This window comes from Beta vulgaris, chromosome 8, assembly GCF_026745355.1.
Source record: "Beta vulgaris subsp. vulgaris cultivar EL10 chromosome 8, EL10.2, whole genome shotgun sequence".
Taxonomy (NCBI): Eukaryota; Viridiplantae; Streptophyta; class Magnoliopsida; order Caryophyllales; family Amaranthaceae; genus Beta; species Beta vulgaris.
The window spans coordinates 16,841,156-16,858,495 of NC_079209.1; the positions used below are offsets into that span (position 1 = coordinate 16,841,156).

General features: G+C 32.9%; 1 protein-coding gene across 1 annotated transcript; it reads right to left on the reverse strand.

Annotated features, from left to right (window-relative positions):
• Window positions 1-359: 359 nt before the first annotated feature.
• On the reverse strand, window positions 360-16,692 carry LOC104901159 (cysteine-rich receptor-like protein kinase 10). Its single transcript, XM_057391453.1, has 7 exons — window positions 15,110-16,692; window positions 14,686-14,793; window positions 14,476-14,588; window positions 1,435-1,645; window positions 1,093-1,327; window positions 851-1,001; window positions 360-668 (listed from the first exon to the last, which is right to left on the reverse strand). The coding sequence occupies exons 1-7, from the start codon at window positions 15,870-15,872 to the stop codon at window positions 360-362; spliced, it is 1,890 nt and encodes a 629-aa protein (XP_057247436.1). The 5' UTR covers window positions 15,873-16,692.
• Between the last annotated feature and the right edge of the window lie 648 nt (window positions 16,693-17,340).

A 17,340-nucleotide genomic window follows, 5' to 3' on the forward strand; every position in this document is an offset into this window, starting at 1 on the left:
CGGAAAAATACTAAAATGCTTATTTCGGGCCTTAAACGAACTCGGATGGCTCAAAAAGCTTACAGGTCACGCAAAGCAGTGAGTTTGACTCGTTGGCCCGTTCCGCTTCCGAAAAGGTATCAGAATAAGCAATCGGACTCCATAAGCCCGATTAGTGGAAATCATTTCAGGCCCTTTTGTCGAACTTCCTTATCGAACTTATCCGCCAACCTTCCTACGTCAACTATCGTTTCTATTTTAAATAAATTAACATAATGAATACTTCATTCATTCTAAAATAAGTGAAACACTTTTTTTAAAAGGCTCGCAATAAGAATAGGAAAATATTTCACTTATTTCAAAACAGATGTAGCATTAAATTATCGACGGTAAAGATCTGCAATACATCTTATAGATGATGTGGATATTCTAGGACTTGTTTCATAGTGATCAGTGAACCTTCCAACAAAAAAGGCAGGTTGTTTGGGAGGGTTAAGATTGACATCATCACTTTTTAACATGTGAAAAACCAATGACATTGTTGGTCGTTCACATGGATCCTCTTGAACACATAGTAATCCGATATGTAAGTATCTTAAGAACTCATTGGTGACGCCATGCACTTCGTTGCTTTTGAGTTGAGGCTCCATCAATTCTTTCCATCGATCCTGGTTCCACAATCTCCATGCCTGCAAATCCATGGAGTTTGTAAATCATGAAATTCATGGCACTTCCTTATATTAGATAGAATGAATTATGGTCAGAATAAGCACTACTTCCACAAAACAGTAGAAGTTCCAGAAAGCATGAGACTAGCTAGAAATACATACTACAGAAAAGGAAAAGTAAAAAACTTTCCTCACAGACTTACATAAGCTTGGAGGCTTGGACCTTTTCCTGTTAGATGGAACCCAATGCTCTTTCTTCCTGTTATTATCTCCAATAACATAATTCCGAAGCTGAGAACATCAGACTTTACAGAATATATTCCGTCCATTGCATATTCCGGTGACATATATCCACTGTCAATCAATGTGATAGTGAGCTTGAGCTATAGAAAAAAGGAATGAAACCACCATTGAAGAATAAAGCGACATAATAAAAATAACTTACTATGTACCAATTACAACCGATGTGTTTGCTTCAGTTTCACTTCCATAAATTCTGGCATTTCCAAAGTCTGAAATCTTAGGATTCATGTCCGAATCCAACAATACATTGCTAGGCTTTAAGTCTCGGTGTATGATTCTTAGTCGAGAATCCTCGTGCAGATACAGGACTCCACAAGCGATCCCATTCATGATGTCAAGTCGTTTGCTCCACGTCAATTGTGCGCGTTTTCGCGGATCTTGTATTACAAAAAGAATAGGTGAATTTATGCCCAGCTTAAAAACATAGGAGCTTGAAATTCCTAGGAATCTTACATGACTAAAAATGTTTATTCAACTACATTACCATGGAGCCAAGAGTCTAAGTCACCACAAGCCATGAGCTCATAGATAAGCAGTCTTTCAATTCTATCTACACAGAATCCCAACAGCCTGACAAGATTTTTATGTTGAAGCTTCATAATCAAAAGCACTTCATTTGTGAATTCCTCTGTGCCTTGATCCGATGTGTTTGAAAGCCGTTTAACTGCAACTTCAGTCCCATTCTGTAGGACACCCTTAAGAGAGATGATTGCAAAACAAAAGTACAACTAATTAATCCAGTTCTCAAAGCACAATTTCACCTGCTGGCTTGCTGTTAGAATGAGGCTTTACACAAAAGACAGACTGAAGCTGTGGAGAATTATAGATGATGATGCTTGTGCTATCTGTCAAAGTCAGAGTGAAACACATAACCATCGTCTATTTCAGTGTGAATTCAGTTATAGATTGATGCAACTTGTTTTGAGATGGCTGAAGCTCAGATGGACTGATAGATCTCTGAAAATGTGGTACAGGATGATAGGAAGAAGACATTGTACTGGATTCCAGAGGAAAGTTTACAATGCTACTCTCAATGCGACAGTGTATGCAATATGGCACTCTCGTAATGATGCTGTGTGGAACGCAAAAGTTAACAATCCAAAGAATGTTTTTGACAAAATCAGAAGAGATGTAATATGTAGAGTCCAAGCTCACAGTGATAATAAGCTCAGTAGTACAGATAGTAATTGGTGGGAAAATCTTTGTAGTAGTGTGTAATGGTTGTAACTAGTTCTTTTAGCCTTCTTGTGCTGTAGAGTCCAACCTAGTTGGTTTGTACTGTGCTTGAAGGTTGTAGTGTGTATCTGATTTGATGAGCTTATATATTTCTCTTCTTACTGGTTCAAAAAAAAAAAAAAAAATCTGCGCAATTAGTATAATTGACACACCTTGTTTGGTAGGCAGTTTTAGTAATAAAAAAAGGATAAATCGCATCTTACCACCTAGACTTTTCACGTTTAGGATAAAAAAAATAAAAATGATAGATTCTGAAATCTAATGCTAATCAATCAGAGAAAATATAGAGAGAGAATCAAAGAAGATGAGAGAAGCTAGTGTGTTTATTTCTCATTAAATATGGAAATGAATAGTCTCTCAGTTTATATACAAGAGTTAGTTAGAGTTTGTTATAGAGGTAGTTAGAAGTAACTAACATCAACTTGCCTAACTAACTTTATACAAAGAATATCTGAAATAATTAAGTAGCTCCAATACCCCCCCCCTCAAGTTGGGAGATGGATGAAGAATCATGCCCAACTTGGATAAGAGAGAGTTAAACTGATGTCTAGGTAGAACCTTGGTAAACACATCTGCCAATTGTTGTTTAGTAGGAAGATATGTCAATTGAATAAGACCTTCAAGCACTTTCTCCCTAGTAAAATGGCAGTCTATCTCGATGTGTTTAGTCCTCTCATGGAAGACTGGATTCCTAGCAATATGCAAAGCTGATTGGTTATCACAATGAAGCACCACAGGTTGCAACTGAGTGATGCCTAAGTCTTCAAGAAGTCTGATGGTCCAGGTAACTTCAGAAGCTGCAGCTGCCATGGCTCTATATTTAGCCTTTGAAGATGACTTTGAGACTGTGCTTTGTTTCTTGGATTTCCAGGCAATAGGAGAGCCTCCTAGAAGCAACACATAACCAGTGATGGATTTTCTAGAGTCAGGGCAAGAAGCCCAGTCAGAATCTGAGAAGGCTTGAAGACATAGTCCATTAGAAGCCTTCAAAAGTATACCTTGACCAGCTGTGTGAGCAACATATCTTAAGGTATGAAGCAAGGCTGCAAAGTGAGATGATCTGGGAGCATGCATGAACTGAGATAGTGACTGGACAGCATAGGCAAGGTCTGGCCTGGTTGTTGTGAGGAAATTTAATTTGCCTACAAGAGACCTGTATTGCTCAGGGAGAGATAAGAGATCACCAAGATCAGCATGTAGTTTCAGATTCAAAGGAAGTGGAGTAGAGGCTTTCCTAGTTAAATCAAAATCACAACTTGAAAGAAGCTCCTTGGTAAACTTATTTTGACTGAGAAGAATGCCCTCTGAAGTATAGCCTACTTCAATTCCAAGGAAATAGTTTAACTTTCCCAGATCTTTGATGCTGAATTGATGGTGAAGATGTGACTTGAGTTCTTCTATATCACTCAAATTAGTGCCAGTGACTATTATGTCATCTACATAAACAGCTGCAATGCAAATCTCTTCTCCTGACTTCTTGATGAAAAGACTATGATCATGCTGAGATTTAGAGAAGCCTAGAGCATGTAGAGAATGAGCCAGCTTCTCATGCCATTGCCTTGAAGCCTGTTTCAGCCCATAGATAGATTTCTGAAGTCTGCAGACAAGCTTGTTAGGATTAGCCATACCCTCTGGAACCTTCATATAAACCTCTTCCTTCAAATCACCATGAAGGAAGGCGTTGTTTACATCTAGCTGAAACAATGGCCAATGTTTACTAGCAGCAACTGCAATAAGGCTTCTAACAGTGTTCATCTTGACTACTGGACTGAAGGTCTCTTCATAGTCAATATCATGCTTTTGGTTAAAACCCTTTGCTACTAAACGAGCTTTGCAACGTTCAAGATCACCATTAGCCTTGAGCTTCACTTTAAAAACCCATTTAGATCCAATAGGTTTCTTCCCAACAGGAAGAGGAACCAATGTCCAAGTGTGATTGGCTTGTAAAGCCTGTAATTCAAGATTCATAGCATCAACCCAGATTGGTTGAGATGCTGCTTCAGTGTATGAGAAGGGTTCTGTAATGTCACAAGACTGAGAAAGAAAAGCCTGATGTGCAGCAGGAAAAGCATCAAAAGATACCAAATTACACCAATGTTTGGAAGAAGTAGAAGAAGCATTGTGACATTTGTAGTCAGCAAGATGATTAGGTGGATGAGTAGATCTAGAAGACCTTCTGAGAACAGGTGGGGAAGGTGCAATGAGCTGAGTAACATTAATGATTGAATCAGGAGATAAAGAAGAAGATGTAGGTGCAGGAGAAGAAAGAGGAGAGCTAGGAGGAGAAGAAGAAGTAGGTAATGGTTCAGTAGTGTCATAGAAGAAAGAAGTAGAAGTAGTAGGAAGATATATGGAGTTAGTATAAGAAGAGGATGAGAGCTGAGTGATAAAATGATAAGGGAAATGTGTTTCATGAAATTTAACATTTCTAGAAATAGTGATTTGCTTAGTAGTAAGATTAAAAACCTTGTACCCTTTCTGAGTATTGGAGTAACCAATGAAAACACAAGGATTAGCCCTAAGAGCTAACTTGGACCTTTTTACTTTGGAAGTATAAACATAACATAAACAACCAAAAGTCCTTAGGTGAACAAGAGAAGGTTGGGTACCAAAGAGTCTGAAAAATGGAGTATCATTATTGATGGGTTTCAAAGGCATTCTATTGATCAAATAAGCTGCACACAGAACACAATAGCCCCAAAAAGAATCAGGGACTTTAGATTGAATGTATAAGGATCTTGCTGTCTCCAAAAGGTGTTTGTGTTTCCTCTCAACAATGCCATTTTGTTGAGGGGTATCACTACAGCTTGTTTGTGTCAATATACCTAATTTGGTATATAAAAGTTTCATATCTCCCTCACATAGCTCAGGAGCATTATCAGACCTGACACACTTAATAACAGAATTGAATTGAGTTTTAAGCATTTGAAAGAAATCTGTCATGATAGAGACCACATCACTCTTATGTTTCAAGAAATGGATCCATGTAAAACGACTGTAATCATCTACAATAGTGAGAAATTGATTACATCCTGAAGTAGTATGTACAGAGTGAGGGCCCCAAACATCAATATGAATAAGCTCAAAAGGTTTAGTTGTCTTTATTGAACTAACAGGAAAAGGTAGCCTAGTTAGTTTGGCCTTAGGACAGACTTGACAAAAAAACTCTTTGGAACATGATTTGATGTTACATGAAGGGTGTATTATTGGAATTTGACTGAAAGGAAGATGACCTAGGCGAAGGTGCCATAATTTGGCATCTTCAACAGCAGCAAAACAATGTTGAGTGCAAGCATGAGAAAGAGTAGATGAACCAGTAGCTTGATCTTGGACATTGTATAGACCAGCCCTGACACTACCAAGTGGAATCTTCTTCCCTTTCTGAGAAGAAATAAAGCATTGAGTATGAGAAAAATAGATTTCACAATGCAAATCAGTACACAATTTATGAACTGAAATGAGGTTGAACTTGAATTGAGGTACATGAAGAACATTATGAAGGATAATATCATAATTGATCTTAACTGTGCCAATATGTTGAACCATGACTTTACTGCCATCAGGAATAGTGATATAATTATCATGATCAGATAAAATTGTATAATCAGAGAAACAAGATAAGTCAGAGCAAATGTGGTCACTAGCACCACTATCAATAAGCCATGTTGATTCAGAGCAAGAAAGTAAACAGTAGTTACCTGCCATCAAGGCATGACCAGTGTGAGCATCAGCTTGCATAGACTTCTGAGCATGAAGTAATTGCATGAGTTGATTGTATTGTTCTAAAGAAAGAACAGGAGTTCCAGAATCATCTGTATCCATGGCAACATGTTCAGATGCTTCAGAGGTAGCTAAGGCAGCCACTTTCTTATCCTTGAACCCTTTGAAATTGGCTGGATAGCCATGAATTTTAAAGCATCGGTCAATACTATGACCAGGTGTTTCACAATGAGTGCAGTAGTATTTAGAGCCAGGTTTAAGAGACTTAGCACCACTGCCAGGGTATTTAGAAACTCCAGATTTTCTGTAAGGATTGTGTTTAGGCTTGAAATTGTCAGTAGAAGTTCTTTTGTCAGCCAGAAAAGCCATAGACTCATTGTGAGAAGTATGATGAGAGATTTCTTTGTGTTTCTCTTCTTGTGCAAATGTTCTATAGGCCTCTGTAACTTTGGGAAGATTTTGGAGCATGAGTATGTTACCTCTAACAGTAGCAAACTGTTCAGAAAGCTTCATCATGAATTGAATGACCATTTTTTCTTGATGTCTTTCATAGAGACGTTTAGTGAGGTTACAAGAGCATTTATTACATGTACAATAAGGCAGGGGGTGTGCTTCATCAATTGCATCCCATAGAGATTTGATAGAAGTGAAAATTTCTGAAACAGATTGACTACCTTGTGTAATTTCAGCTAATTGTTGCTCTAGAGAATAGATTTGTGCCAAAGAAGTATAGCCAAATCTTTCTTCTAAATCTAACCAAATATCTCTTGCTGACCTCTTGAACATTACACTACCAGCAATGCTTTCATCCAGATTGAACAATAGCCAAGAACAAACAAGATCATTACATCTACTCCAAGCATGAAACTCATCCGAAGTTTCATCAACAGCTGTTTTAATAACTCCATTAACAAAGCTTATTTTGTTCTTAGCAGATAATGTCAGTAATATAGATCTCTTCCAACTAGTAAATCCATCTCCATTAAACTTGAAACTAACTAGTTGCACTGAATTAGCATCAGCTGGATGAATGTAATAGATGCTATTTTTGTAACACCCCCAAATTTCTCTCTTTTGGAAAACTTATTTAATATAAAACTCCTTGAGAAACTTGAGAGTATTACCGCCACGTGATAACGTTAAAGGCTTTAATACTAACTACTAACTGAACTTGAAACTAATGCAGCGGAAATAACTGAACTAACGTCTCTTTATTAATATAAACTTTATTGTACAACTATGACGACAATAATAAAGGAAATAAAATAACAACTTCTTGACTAATTATGATTCCTCACTAGCTCCCCCATATGAAGTATGCATCAACCTGTAAATCTGCTCACCAAAAGGGTCATCACAGGGACAAAGCCATAAAACAAAACAAAACGCGTGTCAGTAAAAATACTGAGTACATGTATATGCGGAAATTTAAATACTTTACTAAACATTCAAAATACTCATATAAACCTTCCTTGGATACTTGAAATAATTTGTATAAACTCCTTGGATACTTGTATAATATAAAGTATATAACCTTGATAAAAATCCTTTTTCCTTGCCTAGGTACCTTGCCTAAAGTGTGCACACCCCCAAGTTTAGTATTCCTTACTGAGTCTATTACGAGGGGAACTACCTTGTCCACATGACTTATACAAAAAGTACATGGGTAAATAATATAATAGTCTACCGTTCTTGCTAATAAATAACAAGCCGTGGCCTCTTTATAAATGTGATCATAAAAGATCATATAACTAAGAAAAATCTTTCGGAAATAATCCTCCTTTATAAGAATAGTAATTCTTTTAAAACGTTAGCCATATAAGGGCATAATAAATAACTTGCTCATAAAATAATTCCGAAAACACTTGATAATAAACCTGAAACCATAAAAAGTTGGTTTTGCCAATCAGGTTGCTCAGGATTATTCTTCTGCTATTGTATGATATGAAAGTGTGAAACTTTAAACATAGTATTTGATAACGTTTCTTAAAACAATCCTACAACTAATAACATAGTCTACGCTAATATTATTTTCGAACATATTATGAAACATAGATTTTCGCTTATGGTCAACAAGAAAAACATGTTCGTTTTAACCAAAAAAAAACGCATTTCAATCATAGAATATTTTCTTAAAAACATCATACTACGTTTACCAAAATAAATATTAAAGATCTACAAATACACGCACCTTGAATAATAATAACTACTAGGGAGAAAGAGAAAGGTAGGCTAAGAGGGAGAGAAAGTTTAAACTTGAGAAAAGAGATTTATTTCTCAAATTTGGTGTGAAGAATATGATGGGTGGAGACCCCTATTTATACTAGTTGGGTAAATAGGATAAGAATAGGAATAGGAACTAAAAGATAGATTTTTGAGAAAAGATAATTATTTTAGCTAGGATAAACTATCTTTTATGATAATATAACTAGAATAGAGGAATATTCCATAAGATAAATAGTCTAGATGCTAATTAACCAAAAGATAAAACAACCAAAAGATAAAACAAACAAATTTAACCAAAAGATAAGTCAAACAAAATTAACCAATTTGGATGCAACTCACTGGCGTGAGTTTGCACCGAAATTGTTTTTTTTTTTTTTCTCTCTTTTGTAAATCCTTTTTGAAATGGTTTTTAAAATATTTTTAATTTTATTTTGAACCAACTACTTGAATGTAAAACTTAGGAAAGTTAGGCCCAAAATTCATTTGGGCTAAAATTTGTTTTAAATACCCAAAACCTTTCTTATAAAAGTCTTTCTAATAAATAATAAGCCTTTTTAGTAAATAAAACCTTTTTCAAAAACTAAAACTTTTATAGAAATATAAATAATAACTTACTAAAAATACGGAGTATTACAGACTACCCCCTTAAAAGAAGTTTCGTCCTCGAAACTTGAAGCAAGCAAGTAAGAAATATAGCAAGTAATTTACATATACCAAAATTTTCTATTAAAGTAAGTTGGCTCACTTAATAACTCATAAAATAAGTCAAAATTAGGTCAAAAATAGCATTTTAAGTTAAAAACACGAAACTCTATCGCATTCTACCTCCCTTAAAAAGGAGTTACGCCCCCGTAACTCGCTAAGGCTTAAAACTTTATTTAAAATTATTTACCAACTTTGTAATACAAAAACAATACAAGAATCGTTACTGGAAATGTAATAATAAAATCACTTGAGAGATAACACTTTCAAAAACAACTTTTAAACTTTAAAAAGAATAACCTCTATTTCAAGGTATTGATAATAGAAATAATTGTTTTCAATAATAGATCAACATAATAAAGAAGGTATTTGAATAAGTACAAAAGGGTATAATTTATGACAAACTGAAAAGTTTATAAAATTTGAGTAGAAAAAAATTTCCAAATTCTTGAAATAATAAAGAATTACATACTAATACTAAAGGCGAGTTTTGTGGGAAAACTATTTGAGCAAATACTAATACATTACCAAAATACTATAATATAATGAGAACAAAAGAGCTTTATAAAACCTTTCGCAAGCTTTACTCACAAATACAATATTCAAACAACTTTTTCTTTTGTTTGTAAAATACGTTTGCTTTCTCCTCAAAATTTAATCAGCTTCACATAACTCATGAAGGTCTCACAATAAATATCATAAAAAAATTACCCTTGATCCTACTTTATTACAAATCAAAGTCAAATCAATTCATCATTATTCACAAGCAAAACTTGTTAGTATATATACTAACACAACATATAATTGAAGAAAAAAATAGGCTTCCTTACTTAGGTCCTCAAAACTAAAACTCCTCAAAATCTATCTTCAAATTTTTCTTAAAGTACCATAATTAATATTTTCTCCAAAATAGACAGTACTCAACTATAACTTGAGATAGTAAATAAGCAATCTTTTCCTGAAAATTCATACAATCTTCATTAACTCCTTCATATAATACAAACTCAATGCTTAAATCCATAATATAAAGATACGACTATTCTTTCCAAAATCAATTACCTTAATTGACTAATTTCTTCCCTTTTTCTCATTTATTAATCTCCAGATTTTTCCCAAATTAATATATTAAGTGATATACCCAATCCCTATAATCACTCTATCTTTCATATTGCCAAAACAACAATTATACGCTATCATTCAAGCAAAAGTTTAAGACTACTCCCAAAAATAATACTCCTCTTGACATTCAATAATCTCCAAAATCAACTTAGAATACATTTATAGAATTGTAGTATCTTACTTCACCTTTGAAAACAAAAATGATCTAAAGGAACCTGCTAAAGTTTCAAATATGGTCTTACTTCGTACTTTCTTTGCTTAACTATAACAACGATAACTCCTTTGCGATTCAGCATAGGGAAAAATTCCTTAATTAAATTCAGCTTCAAATATGGTATCTCATAAACCTATAAGGTCCTCATAATATTCCTTATTTGTCACCTTTCAAAGGTTATCTCTATATCATTGCTAAGATGGTGTTGACTATATCCATAAAAAAATATATAACTTATCAAAATCTTAATATTCCTCCAAGATGGTATAAACCATTGACCTCCTACTTTTTGCTTCCACAAATTATGAAAAACAATTTCTTCCTTACTCATGTCACTAAACATTAAAGATCATCCAACTACATAAAACTTCAAATGACTAATTTCACAATTCTTAGCACATAATATAATGTATTGCCTTCTTCACTCCTCCTAAAAAAAATAACTACTAAACTTCTTTCCTTCAAAGGAATAATACTAGAACAATCTTCACCTTTAATGAATCTCAAATAGTCAACTTGGCTTACTTTGAACTCATAGGTTCTCCTAACACTTATAAATCAACAGAAATAAACAAATTGATGCTTTATACAATATATATAAATCACTTTGCATGAATTTGATCACATGCATACATGTCATATAAGACATTAAATAACCAAGTTCAACTCATATAAAATATACATGCCAACAAAAAAAAAAAAAAAAAAAAAAAAAATCGTTAGAGATAGTAATCTCACAACTTGCAAGTAGCTTTTCTTAATAACATGTCATGAAAGACAGAAAAGTAACTCAATTCTTATAATAAACAATAAACTCTTTCTTTTGCTTATGAAAAATACGAAGATTTTTCATATTAACTTGACAATAAGTCAAACTTCATTAAAATATATTCAAAATAATAATATTACAAATAGAACAATGAACACTAAACAATTCTTACAAAAAATCAATACTTTATAAAACGTTTCAGCTTTATAATTCGAATAAATATATAGATTTACAAGATAAATACGGATTGCATGTTGACATAATAGTCAAAATAACATTTGAACTATAATTTGAAATGAATCGAAAAATATTTAAAATTCCTATAAAAAAAATGTTTGATATTCTTGAAAAATAAAAAAAATACATATATATGTATATGACCAATATAGTTGTTTATTTGAGTACTAGGCTTAGTGTATGAATAATTAGTCGAGTGAGTTCCCAGGAAAGAGAGGTGCGGCACAAACGGCCAACTTAAGTACCAAGTCTTTCCTTAGCCAGAACTTTCCTCAGAAAAATAAATCCACATACTTATTCCGTTCTTCAAATTATAAATCAGAAAATATTTATACTTGAAAATAAGTATTTGCTTAAAAAGAAAGAAGTATTTTTTTTTTCACATAATATAAAATGTCAACAAAAATGCAAATAGAATGCGAAACTCTAGCTTATATGCCCTTCCTAGATTTACCCATACTCTCATTGACTGCTTATTTTATTTTCAAAAAGATCCCAGAAAACTGATACCATTTTGTAACACCCCCAAATTTCTCTCTTTTGGAAAACTTATTTAATATAAAACTCCTTGAGAAACTTGAGAGTATTACCGCCACGTGATAACGTTAAAGGCTTTAATACTAACTACTAACTGAACTTGAAACTAATGCAGCGGAAATAATGAACTAACGTCTCTTTATTAATATAAACTTTATTGTACAACTATGACGACAATAATAAAGGAAATAAAATAACAACTTCTTGACTAATTATGATTCCTCACTAGCTCCCCCATATGAAGTATGCATCAACCTGAAAATCTGCTCACCAAAAGGGTCATCACAGGGACAAAGCCATAAAACAAAACAAAACAAAATGCGTGTCAGTAAAAATACTGAGTACATGTATATGCGGAAATTTAAATACTTTACTAAACATTCAAAATACTCATATAAACCTTCCTTGGATACTTGAAATAATTTGTATAAACTCCTTGGATACTTGTATAATATAAAGTATATAACCTTGATAAAAATCCTTTTTCCTTACCTAGGTACCTTGCCTAAAGTGTGCACACCCCCCAAGTTTAGTATTCCTTACTGAGTCTATTACGAGGGGAACTACCTTGTCCACATGACTTATACAAAAAGTACATGGGTAAATAATATAATAGCTACCGTTCTTGCTAATAAATAACAAGCCGTGGCCTCTTTATAAATGTGATCATAAAAGATCATATAACTAAGAAAAATCTTTCGGAAATAATCCTCCTTTATAAGAATAGTAATTCTTTTAAAACGTTAGCCATATAAGGGCATAATAAATAACTTGCTCATAAAATAATTCCAAAAACACTTGATAATAAACCTGAAACCATAAAAAGTTGGTTTTGCCAATCAGGTTGCTCAGGATTATTCTTCTGCTATTGTATGATATGAAAGTGTGAAACTTTAAACATAGTATTTGATAACGTTTCTTAAAACAATCCTACAACTAATAACATAGTCTACGCTAATATTATTTTCGAACATATTATGAAACATAGATTTTCGCTTATGGTCAACAAGAAAAACATGTTCTTTTTAACCAAAAAAAAAACGCATTTCAATCTTAGAATATTTTCTTAAAAACATCATACTACGTTTACCAAAATAAATATTAAAGATCTACAAATACACGTACCTTGAATAATAATAACTACTAGGGAGAAAGAGAAAGGTAGGCTAAGAGGGAGAGAAAGTTTAAACTTGAGAAAAGAGATTTATTTCTCAAATTTGGTGTGAAGAATATGATGGGTGGAGACCCCTATTTATACTAGTTGGGTAAATAGGATAAGAATAGGAATAGGAACTAAAAGATAGATTTTTGAGAAAAGATAATTATTTTAGCTAGGATAAACTAACTTTTATGATAATATAGCTAGAATAGAGGAATATTCCATAAGATAAATAGTCTAGATGCTAATTAACCAAAAGATAAAACAACCAAAAGATAAAACAAACAAATTTAACCAAAAGATAAGTCAAACAAAATTAACCAATTTGGATGCAACTCACTGGCGTGAGTTTGCACCGAAATTGTTTTTTTTTTTTTCTCTCTTTTGTAAATCCTTTTTGAAATGGTTTTTAAAATATTTTTAATTTTATTTTGAACCAACTACTTGAATGTAAAACTTAGGAAAGTTAGGCCCAAAATTCATTTGGGCTAAAATTTGTTTTAAATACCCAAAACCTTTCTTATAAAAGTCTTTCTAATAAATAATAAGCCTTTTTAGTAAATAAAACCTTTTTCAAAAACTAAAACTTTTATAGATAATAAATAATAACTTACTAAAAATACGGAGTATTACAATTTTGATCTTGATTTAAAGGTATATGTGATTCTTTTGAAACTGATTCAGGCATGATTGAACAAATGAAATGATGAATGATAGCAGAATTTTTGAAAAATACAGGAGATTATCGAAGAGAAGAGAGAATTTAAGAAGAACTTGAAGAATACAAAAAAGAATTTGTAGAGGATTTCAACAGATGAGAAAAATGGAGAATGTAATATCAAGAATTTCAAGAACAATTAATCAACTCAGAAATTGCAAATGTTTTGGATCAATTTCAAGGAAGAATTTCAGAGAAAAATACCTCAGATTGTTATGATTTTGAAGATTCACGCAACAATTTTAAGTAGAACTATGCTTAGTATTCCAGAATCTGCGAACTTCATTATCAGAATCATGCGGAATTGTAAGAATTTGAGCTGAACTTAGTTCATTTGCTCTGATACCATGATAGTTTCTGAAATCTAATGCTAATCAATCAGAGAAAATATAGAGAGAGAATCAAAGAAGATGAGAGAAGCTAGTGTGTTTATTTCTCATTAAATCTGGAAATGAATAGTCTCTCAGTTTATATACAAGAGTTAGTTAGAGTTTGTTATAGAGGTAGTTAGAAGTAACTAACATCAACTTGCCTAACTAACTTTATACAAAGAATATCTGAAATAATTAAGTAGCTCCAATAAAAAACGTGAAAAGTTTAGGTGGTTTTGAACAAAAAATCCTAAATTTAAATAAATGTTTTCGGAAAAAGTCTCATCCCAATATTTATTCATGCTCAAATACCCTGTCACCGGTGATATTGAGGAGTAATAAAATATGGAAAGGAATTCTAAGTTTCTAACTATGAAGCTTTGTACGTAAACAATGATACAATACTTTCTTTACAAAATAACACACAATTTGTTATTGGTGACGAAACAGGATGTCCGGTGAACGCAAGGATTCACCTTATGCATCTCTTTTCTTTTTCTTTCCTTGCTTATATTACCTTGAAGACAGGACCAAATCCACCTTGTCCTAGTTTATTTTGTTCCGAGAAGTTATTTGTTGCAGCTTGAATACTAGCCAAGTCGAACAAGGGATTGTCCCTTGTTCGAAAATCTGTCCTTATCCACAACATGAAACATTGAAACTGTTGTTTATGTTCGACCAAAAGAATAAACTGATGCATACAGTAAGCACTATCTGAAATTCTTACCTGAATATTTTCTCCTTAGAACAAAGTAGATTACACAAGATCCTATAAACAATATTGCAACGATAAAAGCCAATCCTGTTGGAAGAATCCAAGTTGCCCATTGCTTCCCTTAATAATTAACAAAAGGAAATTCACGTTATGAACAAATGGACCGCGTTTGGTTGAGAGGAAAACAATTTGTTTTCCGGCAAAGCAATTTTAATTTTCTGACTTCGGAGTGTAAAGGGTGGAAAGTGGAAAATATCCTTCCTAAGACTGGAAAAAAATTGTCTAACTTCTCATGCACAATAAAGCAGGAAAACTATTCTACAACTATATTTTCCCCTGGGAAATCATTTTTCTTTGAAGATTAAGTGTTATTCGTCCAACCAAACAAAGTCAAAGAAAAATTATACTTTCAACTAGTCTAGAAAAGAACATTTACCTTGGCTTTCAGAAAATTTTGATGATTTTCCTTCATAGAACTGGTAAAACTCATACCTGAGATAACAGCTTTTACTAAGAAGCCTTCCACCTCTATATCTATAATTCTCTGAACCAAGAACTTCAACTATAGATGTTTGTAGACATCGATGACAATCGATTGGCGACAGGTCCATAGTACACTGTACCAGACTATATATATGTTGTGCAGCTGAGAAAGCCACTGACTGAGTGGCATACATATGAGCGGAGGAATTAAATGCAGCATTCAGAGTAAGTTCATATAAGCTGGTGTTCACAACTAACCTGAACTTCTCTGCTTCTGATACATTTAAAGTGTTATACTTGTTGATATTACCAGTCATGTCTAATTGGCTAAAGAATCTCTTATTAGAAACACGAAGCATACTTTGTTCTTCCCATATTGTAGCATCAGTTGAGTTCCGACACAATCTAGTAAACGCTTGCGTTGCCATTGTTATTGTCGTCTCGCAGTTTTCAAGTGTGACATAATCGTAGCAAAGGCACAACCCGTATGCTGTAGTATTGCCATTTCCAACAGACATGTTGTAGAATTTTGAGACAGAAGCATTTAAAGATAGAGAAAGTAGAAGGCTACCAACGTTTGTTTGAAAAGGATTGTTTGATGCAATACTGTTGTTGTCGTTAGCATCTGGACAATGTTCGTAAGGAGGATCAGCAAGAACAAGATTGTTGGTATTGAAGATGAAAATGAGGTAGAGAGTAGGTAAAAGTATATGCATTATGTTTTGAAGATTGGATGCTAGAAGCAAAAAAACTGCATAAATTATTTTGCTAGTATCCGAAAAAGAGGAAGTTATTTTAAAGTAAGAAATAGAGCATAGTAATATAGCAACTTGATTAAATTAAAATTTGGGTAACAACTTGATCGAAACGAAGTCAATTGATGACGGGAAGACTAGTTTTTTTTTTTTTTTTTTTTTTTTTTTTTTTTTTTGAGGGGGGAAGAGTCGAAGACTAGTTATTAAAATACAAATAATATCTGGTTTTAGAAATTCTGATCACATTGTTTTTGAAGGCAGAGATTCTGGTCACATTGTCAAGAATCAACAATGTCAACTGTCAAGGCCTCAAGGATCGAGAGGCCCTGCATCTGTGCAAAGTGGAAGACGGTAGTCTGCGCAGGGCTTCAATGATTATTACTGTATCGGTTTATTTTTAGCTTAAGCTGATGGTTCAGGCCCCATGAATAGATTTCTACTCTATCACACCCCCTCACGCTATTCCACTGAGAAAGGAGGGGTTGATGAGATTCGAACCCGTGACCTTTTTGTCACGCTGGCTCTTGATACCATGTCGAAGGACCAACTCAACCAAAAACTTAAGCTGATGGGTGAGGCCCCAGGAATAGATTTATACTCTATAAGTATATTGAATAGCAAGATAAATAAACTAAAAAGTGGATAAATCTCTATTATATAAGCTGAGGTCCAAGGGAGAGCAATGGTGTCCCCTTAGAAATTCACTTAATTGCCCCTCCATAACATAAATATTACATTTCAAATTTCCAAATGCAATCTCTAGCAATTAATCAAAATCAATTCCATGTATAAACTTGGCAAAAAAAAATCAATCAAATCTGTATTAAATCAAATCAAGTCATATTATGCTCAATCAAATAAACTTATCAATAAAAAATATTCAAGAATTCACCAAACATTAATACCACATACAATAAAAAAAAATACATGAATTCTCATTAAAGAGACAACTTAAATTCAAATTCAAATAAATTTTTCGATATCTCAAACTAAATTACAAACACAAACTTCAAAAAAACAATCAGTTATCTACATAGATTGGAGTTTCACGACATTTTCAAATACGACATTCTCAAATTTGCGAATACTTTATTGTTAATCAGGTACTTAATTTGTTATTGAAAAATAAAAGTATGTGTAATGTTCTATGTTCATCAGTAAATCTTAAGAATGTGTACCATGTTCGAGTAGATTTAAACTCAAATTACAGTAAATCTTATGAATATGTGCTGTGTTTGAATTTTTATTTAAAAAATTAAACTCAAATTACAGTTTATTTACAATTTCATGCAAATATAGTCGAAATTCTAATTAAAATTACATCATAAATGGTTAGAAAAAAATTCAAAATTTGTCAAAAATATCTTCAAATATGTGCCCAAATATTTGAAGAAATTAACACAAAATACTTTAACACGAATTGTTTTTG